Here is a 16,534-nt window from a genome sequence, read left to right on the forward strand (position 1 = left end):
TTTAAGATGACTATAGACTCTGTCCACTCATAAGATCACTAATAAGAGGGCACTTATAATTTAAACTATAGTAGTAGAAGGAAGAGAGAGACAAATAAACATCACTACTCAGATGTCAGAGTGTGTTTGTGTGTGTTTGTCTACTGGAGAAGTGGGGACCATGAGTTCTGTACTTATGTGGTTTTTAAGATGACTATAGACTCTGTCCACTCATAAGATCAGTAATAAGTGGGCACTTATAATTTAAACTATAGTAGCAGTAGGAAGAGATGGACAGACAAATAAACATCACAACTCAGATGTCAGAGTGTGTTTGTGTGTGTTTGTCTACTGGTGAAGTGGGGACAATGAGTTCTGTACTTATGTGGTTTCAAGATGAACTGTTTACTTTCCACGTTTGTTTTAAATATATGTGTGTTTATTTTAAAGCTGTCTCTAGAAAACACGGAAATGAAAAATGTATGTGTGTGTGCACGCCAGGGGAGGCTTTCCTCTACTTGACTTATGTACATGGACGCACGCACACACAGTTTCATATAGTCACACACAGCGTAAAGCACCAGTATCTCTTGCTCGCACACACACACACTCAAAAAAATGCAGTCTTTCATTTTGCTTTCAAACAAACACACATGAAAGTTGGCGTTCGCATATTTTAGTTTCTGTCAAACACACACACACACACACACAGACACACACACACACACACACACACACACACACACAGAACTTCAGTCTGGTCTGCTTAAGCCCCTGTTCCTTGCAGGGCTCAGCGAGAGGCTAAGGGGATTTAGATTGTACAAGACTGACAGATTTAGACTGACTCCCTCCCTCGCTTTCTCTCTCACTCCCTCGCTCCTTTGCAGGCCTACTGTAAGGCTTTAAGTATAACTATAACATGTGAAACAGATGGAGCAGCAAGGGAGGAGGGGAAAGGATAGGAGATGAGGAGTAGATAAAGGACTGTAGGGAGGAGAAAAGACATGGGGGAGATGAAGAAGATGGAGGAAAGAAAAAGGGGAAATGGAGAAGACAGTGTATGTTTATGTGTGTTAGTGTGTGTGATTTGATGTGATTTACATGTCGGTGTGTGTGTGTGTGTGTGTGTGTGTGTGTGTGTGTGTGTGTGTAGCCTAATGTTTGTCTAAGCCTTTATGGAACTCTGCCCAAGTGGCAACTTAGCAAGCCTGTTATTTTTCTCCAGCAGTTAACAAGCTGCACAACAGGTGGCATGTCAAAGGTTGTGTGTGTGTGTGTGTGTGTGTGTGTGTGTGTGTGTGTTTGTGTGCAGTTCAAATTGTGCAACGTACTTGATATCTTATTCTTCTCTTAAAAGACAAACAAAACAAACATGCAATTAAAAGTCAAACACACACGGGCCGTTGGAAATGATCTCTGCCTGCCCTGTTTCTGCTCTCCATTCTTCACCCTTTTTACTCTGTGTCTTTCTCTTTTCTTTCTCTTGTGCACAAAGTATGTGTTAGTGAAAGGCAAAGCTCATGGCAGTCGTCCAACACTCTCTTCTCCTCTTCCTCTCTGCAAATTAACTCCCGGAGGAATTCGAGGCTAGGGTTACCCCTCTTATCACACACACATGCATTACTTTGTGCTGTTTTCTCATGCAGGCAGTTTATTTTCTGTTACTGAATCACATGTAAAATCATCTTTTCTGAATACCGCATTAGTCGGAATATAATGTAAGGGTTTTTTCTCCCTTGAATTACATCTGAAAAAGTGGGGCGTCTTATATTCGGGGTCTAGACTTTTAAATGCCAATATACATTCACAACAGTAGACGGCACCACTTATCTGTAAAGCGAGTGTACCCCTCATGACTGAGGCCAGCTGTCACTCACATCTACAGTGCCAGGGGGATGAAAGACGGAGAGACGAGGTTATCGTCCGTAACAAAAGTAGGCAACTTTAACCGACGACTGAAGTGGAGTAACGATGCCAATACTAAGACAATTGTTGTCACAAAGTGTAATGTCCGAAATTGGCGAGCCCACAAAGATCACAGGCCACCGTAGTGGTACAGATGGTAATAGAGAAAATCGTACTGTGGTCCTCAAAGCGGTCGATTCCAAGAGATTGACAGGAGACAGTGCGAGTATGTTACTGAAAAACGGAACGAAGGCATGCTCATTACCAGAGCTGTCATTCAGCCATTTCAAGACTGTTCTACAAATACAACTCTCTTCACTTCGATGGTTATTGATTTATTTAAATTTTAAAACATGATTTTTTTCAAAAAGTAAAATAAAATGTCTTTATAAGGGAAGCCTTGACGCGTCCCTCACTTCCCCTCTCTCTTTTCCTTGGCTATCGGACCACCTGACATCTCATTAAGGTCCTTTGCTTTCTTTAAAGGTGTTATTCATAACTGTGTAAAATATCGATTATCATTGTATGCAGATGACATGTTGCTTTATGTTACCGATGTTGTCTTTCGTGTATTCTATCTACACAGGATAACATTAGCTCCTTTTCAGGGTACAAACTAAGTCTTCAAAATAATGAATGCTGTAAGTTCTTCAAGGTTCAGCAATTTTTATATTCCAAATGTCTTTTTTCTCTCTCTGTAGACTCAAAACCGGATGAAGCTGATGGCGGACAACTATGAGGACGACCACCTGAAGGTTTCATCTCCAAACACGGATCAGCCCAACAACCACAAGCCCTCCCCAGACCAGGTAAGATCTCACCCAGGACAGTGAGCCTTCAATGTTGTCCCAACGCTGATGCACCACTCAAAACTATAATCACTCTTATCCGGATGAAAGCATGCTCTGAGATAACATTTCTAAAGCTTCTACTTTCTGCTATTAAAAAGTTTATGCTGAAGTTGGAAGGCCTTTTTCAGCTTGCATGGAAGCTTCCGGTTTCAATGTTTGGATGTTACATTTAGGTTATTAGTTGTGCAAACTAATAATGTCTAATATATTTTCTTTAAAAGTCTGAAATTAACAGTTTTCCAATATCTCTGTGTTAACTGTTTTTCTATATTTCTTGCTTCAACAAACTAACTTCTTACTCTCTCCAAATTTACGCTGCGGTTGGGATGAACTTACCAATAGGACGATGAGGAGGGCATTTGGGCCTAGCGAACCACATGCCTTCTTTTTCATTCTTGGTGCGCCATTTTGTACAGAAGGGTGAGCGCCATTTTTATTCTGGATCGCAATCAAGTTTGGACATGTTCGTGTTTCATTCTTCATCCGTCTTTCATCCATACTTTTGTTCCATGCGTGTTTTTGTGATCTGGTCATTTCACTTCTTTTGATGTTTCATATCATTTTTGTCGTGCTCATTTCGTCATTTCTCTTGCTGACATTCACTCTTGAAACTCTAAGATTTTCCTCCTGAACACAACTCTTTATTAAAGTAGGTCTATTCATTACCTAAATAGGAGTATGTTCAAATCAACTCTTGAAATATGTGCTTCATCTGTTTCATATCTTATCTCATCCTTTGACTTATATTCAGTTTCTTCCCGTCTTCATTTTCTGAAATTTTCCACCTGCTCTATTTTTATGTACTTGAATATGATTTTTTCTTTCCACCTTCTACATTTTGACGATTTCTGTGAATTTTGCAGTTTTTTATCTCCAGTTTTTCATTCTTTTCTGATCTCTTACATGATAATCTTACTTACTGATTCTCCCTTCAATCACTGCATGTCTTTGAACTTGTGTCCATTAACAGCGTTTTTTGCCCTGGCAGCGCCAACAACCTCAATTTCAGAGCGCTTCTCACAGGCGCTTACTGTTGCTAGGTTACAGAAGTTGTCTGGCGGCACTTTCGCTTCCCTTGTTCGTGACCGTTAAGTCTGTTTTAAATTCCTCTGGATGCTTAATATCAGCTTTTATTCAAGGAAATTTTACAAAGAAAACATGTAGATCAATGCAAAGGAATCGTGTCCTGGCGTTAGCAGCAGCTCTAGAGCTGTAACTTGTACCCTTGAAAAATCGAGAGGATTAGCTTCTCCGCTATTGTTGTTGACAAAGTGATATCAAAAGTCCCACCCCTTCTTGATTTTGATTTGTCGGTGAAAGAGAAAAGACATTGACGTGCGCAGCGGTGTTCCAAAAATTAAACTATTTTCAACAGAGAGCGCTGTGAGCGCAGTGACAAAAGGGCTCTGAAAACACTGAACTGCATTGGTTTTGTAAAGAAAATAGGCGCTGCCAGCGCAAAAAATGCATCCTGTGTCAGTCTTTGTGCTTATCTTCTGTCATGACGTGACGCTCAACTGAGCCTACTCCATGCTTGGGTTGTAGTAGTTTGGTTTATTTAGGAAAGCTGCTGCCTTGCCAAGAAGCACAGTCACAGGTTTGTTTTTTTTAGGAATGATAAAAGGATATTTTTCCCTGAACTTACCCTTTCACTGTTTTTAAATAACACAATGGGGGTTTCCTGTATTTTTAAGGCCCAAAGGTCGTCAATCGCACTTGCATGACAACCTTGAAGTCAAGCAAGAACTCAAAACATACTTTTTCATATCCATCTTAAAACATGTGACGTAGAATAGAGTCTGTCTTATGACTACTTTATCTTACTTTTTGCTTTTTTTAGTAGCAGATCTGATAATCTAGCTTGTGGTGTTGATCTGATCTACCGACAGGACAGTGAAGGCAGCACCACATATGAAGCACACATGCTCCTTTTAGCGCAGCTCACTTCCTCCAGTGGGATTTCCCATTGGGATGCTAACAGCCTAAAGGCTCACTCAGGGATCTAAGTTTGACCCTGGTTATTAATTAGCGGTAGCACCTCCCTGCTGAGAGAGTTAGGCCGGCTGGCACGCACACTGCTGACTCTCTCCATGAGCAGTTGCACACACACACGTATTGTATGGACACACTTCTGCCTGGTGTGTCATGTAGGTAATTCGCCATAGCGCATTACATCAGAACAGTGAGCGATTGTGCCTGTATCAATAAGGGAATTCTGTCGTACAGTGGGAGAGTGAAATGCTTCAGAAACACTGGAGAGCACGCTGAACACACCAAGCATTGTTGAGGACATTTTTATGGTCTACAGTTGTATTAGATGCATCACTGAGAAAAGACAGGAGAGAGGTGTAAATGTGTGTGTGTCTATGAGGCCGTTCAGTTTTGGTTTTGAGGTTTATCAATATTTTAAAATGACTTCATGAATAATGACACAAAGCTGTTCTCTGTTTTAACCAAGCTAGAAGAAGCCCTCTAATGATCGGGCAACAAAAATATTCAAATTTGACATGACATCACCGCTGCTGTTAGCTAAAGTACTAATAAGCTTCTTCATAACTTACTTGACAGAATACAATCTAAAGAGCCGAAAGAACATAAAAACATCAAATATACATAAAAATATACACACATACATAAAAAATGTTAAATGAGAGTTAAAAAAAAAAATATTATCTGCAGATGTAGACTTAGAATGAAGTGAAACTAAGACACTGTGTATCCAGCTCCACACCTCTCATTGAGGCTCAAGGCTATATTAGCTACTGTTACACAGCCGTTGGTTCCCACCAAGTAATCTGATTGGACAAGTGGGATTCCAATAGTGGGACTTTTCACTCAGTGTATCACTCCGCCTCAGCCAGGATTACTGTAAATTAACATAACAGCAGACTGTTGATTACATTGATCACGCTGGTACCTCTGAATCACACAGCAGACTCTTATCTCACTGGTTGATGATGAATTAAAACAAACAGATAAATGTACATGAGAAAGAACATCTGGGGTGACCCGTAGACACAGACTGCAGGAGAATGTTTGGGTTGCTTGGCAACAAAAGTCCAGTCTAGTTGAATTTGTGGAGCAAAAAATAATCTGTTGATTATTTCTTTTGACTACTATTTGTATAACTGTTGCATAAAAGCAATATCACACTCAAGGTTGTGAAGTTATACTGAATATCAGCACGGCTGTGACCGAATCACACCAGTGCTGATGATATTCAGCAAAACATCACGACCTCGAGTGTGATATTGCTTAATTAGCATAATTATCTCAGACCAAGCTGTCCAAGCTGGAATTGCATTGTGGGTAATGTAGGCGCCAGAATTTGACCTCTTTTTTTGTGTTGCATTGATTTTGAACCTTAATTTTTGAACCTTCCCGTCTATAGTTCAACAATGTTATAGGAGTGTAGAGCGGCTGAAACTAAAGGCATATTAAATTGTTTTTTTAGGTATGTATTTTGCTAATAATATATTAAACAAATAAGAAAAAATATCACCAACATTTTTACCTGAGAGACCAGAGAAGTGTCTTAACTTTTGTCCAACAGTATCAACTCAAAAAACATTACATTTATATGACAAAGCAAATATTCAACTTGACAAGTAACTGAAAAAATTATGGGTTATAAAAATATTTGCAGATTTATTCTACGTCAGTTGACTTATGAATAAAGACTAAAAAATGTGTGACCAAAAACTGTTCTGACCTGCACAACTACAGTCTGATCTGTCGGCCAACCTTAAGTCCATATCAGCAGGCCTGAGTCCACATACTGCATTGAAATGCTGCTTCCTCAATAGACGCCATTCCTGGTCAAATAAATGTATTTTGTGCGTGTGCGTGTGTCTCAGAGGGATCTGTGGAGGGAGAAAAATCCCTATTTCACCGTGTAATGTGACCATGGAAGTGTTTTAAACATGCGGCCAGCGAGTGAGGGCAGCTGAATGTCTCTCTTTGGAGTTGTTTCACAGCAGAGTAAGAGTCCGGTAGGCAGCGTGGAGGTTAATAAAGAGGCACAAACACATAGCGGTGTATGAGATTATGTCTCCTCTGGGATTATTTCATAGTACTGTAAGGCATTGGAACACACTGGAGTCGTTAAATACACGCTGCATAGGCACGTACATGCCGTACACATTAATAAGATCAGTAAATTCAAAGAGTTTAATGGCTGCAAAAGCTCAGTGTTTGGATCATATTTCACATTATTATTACAGATGTTCATATTTCATACCAGTGAACAATTCTTTAAAAAAAAGGACATTCTTGTGGTTATTTTTCTCGAGATGCCGTCCTCATATCTCCACCATTCTTTCCGCCTGTTTCTCATTTGTATTGGATCCTCAGAGCTCTGCTGCAGGTCTGGAGAGTGTGGCGAGAAGTCCAGATTAGAAAGTGCGAGTGAACAGCTGTTGCACACATGTCGATCGTGTTTTTTAAGGCCAGATTTTTAAGAGATTTGTTCACATATTGTCGTATAACATACACATAACGGTGATGTTTTGAAATGCAGAATGTGTCAGATCCCTGCAGCCGGTAACTCCATCATTTTCTCCTTTGCTTCTTTTCTCCCTGGAGGGAAATGTTCAGTAATGTATTTCGTAATGGGCTGTAAACTTCTGCCAGGTCCTCACTGGAAAATACTGTAACTTGCGCTATTTACAACTCAGATAACAGCCTCTGTATGCGTGTCGCAATGTGCACTCACACATAGTATATAAAACAGTATATAGGTGCTGTACCTCCTCTTGAACACACTCAAAGAGGCTCCAGTTTGTGTGTGTGTATATGTGGGTGTGTTGTGTTTGCAGTAAATAAGGAAAAGACTCTGAATCAGAAGTGACAGTTACTTTGATTTACTGTCAGCTTTCATTGTTGCAGAAACGCTGTGTGAGGAGAGCGTGCAATGAGATTTTTTTATCCCACCCAAAAAAACACACCCACATGTACTGCTTTGATTTGTGTGCCAGGACGCTCAAACACATGAAGTTATTGAATAATGAATGTTGCATATATTGAGACGAGTTTGTTTTTTCACGGAGGCTGGCCCTCAGATTTAAAAATGTTAAAGCCGGATATCTATTTTGTTCTTTTGGTTCCGGTCTTTTTAAATACAACATAAAAACACCAAGACGGCATGAAAGTCACTTTATTTACAGCACATAAGCAACAAAATGTGCCCCCCACGTATGAAAAGATGCATTATGGAATGATGCAAGTGAAGACCCGCAACACACAAAGCCTTTTTTAAATATATTTATGTATTTCTAGAGGCTGCACGGTGCTGCAGTGGTTAACGCTGTTGCCTTGCAGCTACAAGGTTCCTAGGTCGAGCCTCGGCTCAGATGAAGTGCAGAGTTTGCATGTTCTCTCCGTGCATGCGTTGGTTCCTTCTGGCTTCCTCTCACAGTCCAAAGACACGCTTGTTAGGTTCATTGGTGACTCTAAATTGCCCGTAGGTTTGAGTGTGTCCAGTCCAGGGTGTGCCCCGCCTCTCGCCCAATGACCCCAGGAACAGGATAAGGGGTACAGATTATGGATGAATGGATGGATCTATTTCTTGCTGAGTAATCTTATGTTGGCCACCAAAGCTAAAGGAAACTCATGTCTTTAAACTTATCATCTGTTTGCTTGGTGAGTTTAACCAGTCAGCTGATGCAGCAGGGAGCACCAGTACTATTACCTGCTGTTTAATATGTCTCGCACACTCACCCAAATTATGCAGCTGCAGACAAATCAGAACCAAGTATTTATATAGACATAATTCATACTGACTGAAAACCTCAGAGCCCTCTCCCACTTAAATCAAGAGAGCTTGGTCCGGACCAGTCGGTGTGAACCGTAGAGATGGCTGTGTGTGAAAATCCCAGTAGATCAGCAGTTTGTGAAACACTCAGACCAGCCCGTCTGGCACCAACAACCACGCCACGTTCAAAGTCACTTAAATCACTTTTCTGCCACATTCTGATGCTCGCTTTGAACTTCAGCAGATCGTCTCGCCCATGTCTACATACCTAAATGCTTTGAGTTGCTGCCATGTGATTGGCTGATTGGATATTTGCGTTAACGAGCAGTTGAACACGTGTATCTAATAAAGTGGCCGGTGAGTGTACATTAGTTACATCAAATATGGTGCCTTAGTCACTTGATGTATGCTAGTTACTTAGGTAGGTAGCATATGTTATTGTCTATTTAAACCCGATTAAATGCAGAATAAATCAAAATCCATGAAGACATACAGTAACGTGGATATTTGCAATCGTTGTGTCTGAATGCTAAAGACAGACTCCGAGCTGAGAAGTAGATTAGACAGAGGGAAAAGTGTTGTTACTGCGCTCAGTGAAAGGATCCTGCCATTAAACTCTTGAGTGTGTGTGTGTGTGCGCGCTGAGTGATGATGAGCATGGAGAGCACCGGGTGAAGACAGAAGCCCCTAGGATTGAATATACTTCACCAACACACTCACTCTCAGCCCTCTTAACATGCTTCCTCTGCACTTAAATCTTTCTATTCCCCCCGGGAGAATAGTGTGCGTCTGTGTGTCTTATCTGTGTGTTGCTCTTGGGGGGTCTTGTCTTGTACCCCCCAAAATGTGTGTGTGTGTGTATCTGTTTAGCTCCTGATTCCCACGCTCACACACACATTAGTCACGGCCACTGTTGTACAAATGTGTTCAAATAAGCCAAGCTCTCATTTTCACTCTCCATTAACTTGTTTGGTGTTGCGTGCACGTTGTACAACATGCTAAATGTTCACAGCTGACCTGGCTGAGAGGCTTTGCTCGGTGCTTTGCTCCAAAGAGATGGAGCGCAGCGCCAAAGATCGCTAACTGTTTCCGATTGAATGCACTTCATTTTATTGTAGTTTTTCAAGTGTTAATTGATCCAATAAAATAAGAATGCAGTGTCAAAAGCATGTTCACTACTTTCTGCTCACACACCCACAATTCAATGGGTCACATTTTGTGAAGGTGAAAACCACTGTTGTTTGACCTTTCACCTGTCAATGACATCTATCGAGTGACTGTGATGTCATACACAAGCCATGTCCCAATCCAGGGGCTGCATCCTCCGAAGGCCGATTGCGTCACAGCGACGCATCGAAGGCTGTCCCAATTCGAAGGTTGCATCCTTCACGGCCCAACGTATCCGGGATTCATTGCGCCCAAATTCAATCGAGATGGCAGCCTCTCAAGGTTTTGACGTTAGCTACCTGTTGCTAGGCGACAGGAGCCGCGTTTGGGGACCCATTAAGGATGGGAACAGCTGGTGATGCAAACAGGAAACCCTCCTTAGACCTGGCGTCTCGTTTCAGTTCAGCCTTAGCGCTCTACACAGGCTACGAAGGACGTATCCTTTGTAGTCCGCGTCCTTCGAAGGATGCAGCCCCTCACTTAAGACACAGACAGTCACACTTGAAGTGTTTTGCAGGACAGTAATTAATTGAATGCACCTGAGTGTTCTTTCTGTTCTGTGCATGCGCATGTTTTATAATTAATGATTATCTTTGAATAAAATACCGCTCTTAGACGGCTGCTCTCTCTCTCCTTTGAAACGTCTAATGCATTTCTACAGCTCAGCATGCATCACATCATTTTCCTCGCCAATATCATTCATCACCGCCGTTATATTTTCTGTGCAGTATAATTAATCCCTCTCATTTGTCTCCTCCCTCCAGATTCTCTCTCCTCTCCTGGATCTCAATCAGAACCGCAGCAAACTGAAGCTGTACATCAGCCACCTGACCTCACTGTGTCAGGAGCGAGACCCAATCATATTGCAGGACTTTGCCCCGCCCCCCGCCTATCACCGCTCTGACTCCGCCTCCTGGCATACGCAGCTGCACAGCATGACGCAGGAACAGGTGAGCGTTTGTGTGTGTGTGTGTGTGTGTGTGTGTGTGTGAAGTGGCGACGTTTGTCAGTCCGCAGTTGCAACTCTGCGCGCCTTCTGCAAATGTGATGACGTCTGTGAGCTTGTGCGATTGTTCTCCCTGTGTGTGTGTTTGTCTGTCCCTGTGTGGGTGTGTGTGTAGGAGCAGGGCACACACTGGTTGGCTTGGCAGTTTTTTGGCGCTGCCTTTGACATTAATGAAAAAGATTTACTCCAACGGGTCACCTGACGACAAGCTCCTGGCTGCGAAACAAAATCGTTCTCAGACGTTTTATTTTACAGGGAGTTCACTCTGCTCGCAGATTTTGGCAGCAGGAGGAGAGTTTGTACATATATGGAGTACGGAGCGGAGAAAAGAGTGTATTTATTTAACTGTCGAGAGAGATGTCATACGAGAGAGGGAGGAGAGCAAAGAAAAGGGAAACGAGGATAAAGAAAGAAAAGGTGATGCTTGGGGAAATTCTAAGAGCGAGGTTCTCTCACTAAATCACCTTCCTGCAGCTCCATCGTCATGGTAACCAGAAGTGTTTTCAGATATTGAATATAAACAGCGTGTTATTATTAAATTTAAATATTGTGTGGCTTTCTCTCCCGCCATATTGAAAACATATCACATGCTCGCTACATGTGGCATACATTGAAAACTGTAACTCTAGACGCACACGCAGAATGACAGAGTGTGTGTGTGACAGAGTGTGCGGTTAGGGTACAGCAGGACCAGTTTCCTACAGTCCTTCATGAAAGCCCTATTGTACGTCTTAATGTGGGGAAATGTCTCTGTTTAGCATGAGTGCTTTAGATAGCATGGCGCAGCGTGGTGTGGTGTCACTTTAAATAAACTTTGAACGTAGTGAACTAGCTTGTCGTTTAATCGCTGCGTGCATTAAAGGCACAGAGAAATAGTCACTTGATGTGTTTTTCATTATCAGCCGGGCTCAGTTTCCTGCGGTCAGATAGCCGGGGATGCACATTTTCAGAAAGAAATTAAAACTGGGCTTCTGTGAAAGCTTATATAACAAGATTGAATGCTTTAAGACGACAAACTAACCACCCTGCAGGATTTGATTTCTGCCTTACATTCACAAAAACGTTCCAAATACTGAAAACATTGGAACCAACCTCTGCTCACGGCCACATCCAAGGAAAGAGCCCTTAAAGATAAACAGACTTAAATAACCCATATAATAATAATAATAATAACAACTTTATTTATATAGCACCTTTAAAAACAAAAAGTTTACAAAGTGCTTTGACAACCAAGCAAATCATAAAACCAGCAAATAATCACAAAAAGAAGCAAGCACAAAACCAGCAGATCACAAAACAAGCCAGGTACAAAAACAGGCAGAGCACAAGAGCCGATAGGCAACAGGAGAACCCACACAACATGGCCGGACACAAGCAGGAAGAAGGATAGACAGTAAACAGAAGTAAAACAACTAAGAGAGATAAAACAGGAAATAAAGCAACAAAAGAAATAAAAACCTGTCGGAGCGATAAGAGATAAAAACTAGTAAAGGCAATACAAACAATAAAAGAGCTAAAGAAATAGAAGGAAGTAAAGCCACTAAAGCAACAAAGGCGATTAAAGTAATAGAAGCAATAAAATGACATAAAGGAATTAAAAGCAATATAAGAAGGAAAAGTATAAATAATAAAGTGGAATAAACATTTTTTAGAAAGACGATTAATAGCCAATAAGAAGAAGAGGAAGGAGACGACATCACATATGTGTGCTACAGAACCAGTCATATGATAGCTCTGATTTGCAATGTATTACACTACACACTACTTTATGACTCCTCACGGTGGCGCTCATGACATGTATGAGGGTAACGTGATCAGAAATTAATCGGCCGAAGCATAAGTTAACCAGATTTGTATTTGTTTGTTTATTTGACAGGGACAATGCACAGCTTCTTAGCTGTACCCGAGTTAGCTATAAGCTAATTTGCACCTGTAGCTCCTGGGCAGGAAACGGAGAATAAAAACACAATTACGAGTTAAAACAAGAGTTTTTAGTGATGTATCATTATACGATTGTCTTGCCTATATCAGTTGACGCAGAATCGCTGTGTCGTGATATTATCGTTATCCCAGGCAATGTATTGTGTATCGCGTATCGTATCGTGACTTTGAGAACTTTGCTTTGCTTTGATAACTTCAAGAGCACAAAAGAAGATTGTCTCAAGCGTTTCTTCAGCATTTGTTGGCAAACATTGATTTGAAAAAGCTTGCCGTACTTTACAAGGAAACATAACTACATGAATGTAACATGGCTGATGAATGTATTGTGTTTGTTCTTGTCTTGTGTGTTGTTGTGTGAACTTGTCATACATCCATTGTGCAATATATCCTAGAGCATCATTTGTAATGGGTTTTATGTTTATATACATGTTTAGAGGAGGTTAATGTGTTGTGTTATTAAATGCCATGACTATTATTTAATGTGTCTGCATACACTCATGTGATATGTAAATAACGTTATATATACGTATATATATAATATTATAGCATAAGATAACATGACAAAATGCTAGCAGAGATCAGTCCTATCAAATAAAAATCTAAAATACTGTATATTTGAGTTGGATTTCAAACTGTGAAAAAAATACACTGAATCACTAGTAGATGTTTTAAGATACACAAACGCTCCGTTCAAATGCTCCGTCAAGTTCCTAGTCGGTAATTATCCTCAGAATGGCCTAAAACGTTTCTTTTTAAGCGTGAGAGGATCTTAAAGTACAAAATTAGAGGTACAACCAAAGCTGTTTTTGGTTAAAGTTAGGCGGCAAAAAAAAGCAGTTAATTACAATTTTACATTACAATTATACACTTGCAGCGGTACAAGGATGCTCCTTTCGACCTGAGGTTTTGGTTTTGGGGTGAAAACATTTCATTCTTAGCATTTTTTATCCTCTTAAATAGTCCATTTTTGTCATCACTCTCAGCTTCCCTCCTTCGTGACATTCATCTTTCCCTGTTTTTCCCTCCAAGGTGTCTCCATCACTGTTACTCTTACTTTCTTCATGCAAGGACTTTTCTTCTCTGTTTTTATTGAGATGTTTCCCTTAACAACATCACAGTTTGAACCTTTCTGCCTCTCCTTGCCTCATCGTCCAAACCCACTGGTACCCGGGTTGTGCCACTTGGCGCCACAAGTCTGCATTACCCCCCGACCCTGCCTACACACAATCGCAGACGCACACTGCCTGTCTTTCATTCCGACCCGTGTTTCTCGTTTTCCTTCATCATGTGTCACCATCACCCTGGCTGACCCTCTTAATGTGCACACACACTCGCACACGGGGCTCCCTCCAGACGACCATGTTCCAGTGTGCCAGCCTCTCCGCTCTGTCTTGTGGTCAGTGTGTGTGTGTTTTACAAGCCTCTCCCTGGCTCTGTTAAAATGCCTGGCACTCTGTAAAGCCATTAGGATCATACTAAAATAGCATGTAAAACACACATGGTCAGACGCACAAACACACAGAGCGAAACCCAACGTATCAAGCGCCCACACATGCGTTAACATGAAGGCACAACAATCATGAATGACCACTGGAGCCGGCTTCTGTAATATTTTACTCACACGGCTCTAAAGTGGAGCTAGAGTGGAGAAAGAGGCCTGGTTGGCATGTTGGAGGAAAGGGTGGCGGGTGAAAACAAGTCAGTCTTTAGGGTTTATCAACTGGGCAACTCCCAGTACAGATAACTGGTTGCTTTAAGAGCAAGAAACCCTCAAGGAGGCTCATTCAGAGTCAAATCCCTGCTTTCTTTGTGATAAGCTAAACTAATCATGCTGCTGTAAATGAGTACGATACTTTTACTGCAAAAAAAAGCCCAACATTTTCCTACATTCTGCATTTTTAAGGATGTAATGTAACTATGAAACATATTGTTAAACCCGTCCTTTATTGGTGCAAATCTACGCTTCATTTAATTGGTCTGGGTTTAGATGCGACCTCAGCTTCCAGGCTGTAAACTTTCTTGAATGTCGGCCCTCGCTGAAACGTTCACATTTCTTATTGATGCATAAAGAGAGGAGAAAAAGATTTCTAGTAAAGCAACCTGAGGTCTGGTTTCACAGATGGCAATGTTGGTTGATCCAGCACTTTGGTCCAGACTGAAACATCTCAACAACCTTTTGTTGGACATTTTCTTTGGTCCTTAAAAGAGGAATCCTAATGATGAATCCCCGTTAGTTTTGGGCCTCAAGTGGATCAAAGTTCTCAGTTACCCTGTGAACCAGCAATGTGTGCTAGATGGATTGGCACAAAACTTAATTTCATGCTTCCCAAATGATGTATCATGAAGACTTTGGTACTCCCGTGAATTTCCTCTCGCTACCAGAGAAACGCCAATTGTCAGCTGTGAGATAGATTCAATGAAAGCTGTCACTCATCTTCATTTCCATCAGCAATTAGCAAATGGTAGCATGCTAACCGTAGACTGTATAAAAAAGATGGACAACATGACAGCTCCCTAAAAGGGAGGCCAAACCCTCTCTATCGCCCCCTGCTGACTGGCTGCAGTATGGGTCATAAAGCCCGCCTCCTCCATGTTAACAGATGGGGCATGAGTCAAACTATAAAATCAAAATACAAGACAAATAAATGTTTCTCAAACATGGTTTCTGTTATTATAGTTAGTTCTTATCATGCTGATTTATAGTGTTCATTTTTCTGACAAGTTTATTTTTAAGTTATTTGATGCTGTAAAAAGGATGATTGACAGCTCTGTTGACCAATCTGGCTCCTGCAGTCGATCCGTTCTGGATAAGCAGAGTAGAGGAGGAACGGTGAGAGGAGATGTAACTAAAGCAATCACTACAGTCATTGAACGTTACATACCTGTGAATGTCTGCTTCAGACCAACACAAGAAGCTGTAAGTTAAGTGTGTGTTTTGGTCTTCAGTTTGGTACAGTGAGAGTACATGGAGACGCGTCGTCCATCTTTATATTCTGTCATTGATGCTAACAGGCTAATCATGGTTAGCATCATTCCTTCAAAAGCACGTTGTCTTTTTGAGCTTGTTAGCATTCTCAAACTAGCATTTAGATATTAGCGTGGCTGGTCTTATGTTCTGACTCACAGTGTTGCAAACATTGTCACACATTCTAAGACCTTTATAAACAACGTTATAAGAAAAGAATGCCTTCAAATAATGCTCAAACAAGGGCTTTTGAACAATATTCCTGCCAATACTTGCATCTCATTGCTAACTGCTTCTTTCCTGTCTATGTTCTGTAACAACATTAGCCTGGATTGACCTCGGTGAAAGTACTAGAATAGTATTACTTTCAGTACGCCTTTATATAGCATGTCTTTGACCAAAACCCAAGCTACATCAAGCCCAGTGTGGGAGCTGTTAGCGAAGGTAACCTTTCACATGATGGATTTGCTGCAGATATTTTCCTGGTCGTCGGTTCCTGTGTATTTGTTTCCATGTCTCTCTTTAACCTCGGCTGAACTACAAAAGTAACGCTGAATCCAACAGTGAGGTTTTACTAAAAGACCTGTTTTCTGTGCCATACTCATAATAATAACCTTTATGGCTCAATGACGTCTCTAATGAGCACTGAAGAGAACTGGCATCGTTTTCCACACACACACACAGGAAGTCTCTCTCTCCCTCGCTCGCCTAAAGTGTGAAGCTATAAGAATTGGCACGTGTGTGTCCATGTGTATATATTTCATTATGTAGAAAAGCTGTAAAGATTATGCTACACAATTTGTGTTTACATGTGAAAGAGATTGCGTGTGAGCGTCTTTAGGGCCAGTTGCGTGTACATTTGGGTTCCTAAAAAAAGAATGTATGAAGTGTTATTGGCGGAGTCGGATGTTACATCGCTGCTCTTATGAATCCAGTATGAATTTTCAGGCTACGACCCTCTATCTGCT

General features: G+C 41.2%; 1 protein-coding gene across 5 annotated transcripts in view; it reads left to right on the forward strand.

The window, feature by feature from the left end:
* The window catches only part of LOC138599323 (ELKS/Rab6-interacting/CAST family member 1-like), a 154,923-nt gene that overhangs the window by 127,300 nt on the left and 11,089 nt on the right, over nt 1-16,534 (forward strand). For 4 of the 5 annotated variants that reach the window (XM_069670927.1, XM_069670928.1, XM_069670929.1 and 1 more), the window contains 2 exons: nt 2,586-2,693; nt 10,419-10,604. In XM_069670927.1, the coding sequence (XP_069527028.1) occupies nt 2,586-2,693; nt 10,419-10,604 (294 nt within the window). Of the gene's footprint in view, nt 1-2,585; nt 2,694-3,077; nt 3,156-10,418; nt 10,605-16,534 lie in introns of those variants that run through there. The other variant, XR_011308717.1, reaches the window with a different exon arrangement.

The sequence above is a fragment of the Semicossyphus pulcher genome, unplaced genomic scaffold, assembly GCF_022749685.1.
Source record: "Semicossyphus pulcher isolate SPU_LCO1_2020_fin unplaced genomic scaffold, fSemPul1.0.p SCAF_20, whole genome shotgun sequence".
Lineage (NCBI taxonomy): Eukaryota > Metazoa > Chordata > Actinopteri > Labriformes > Labridae > Semicossyphus > Semicossyphus pulcher.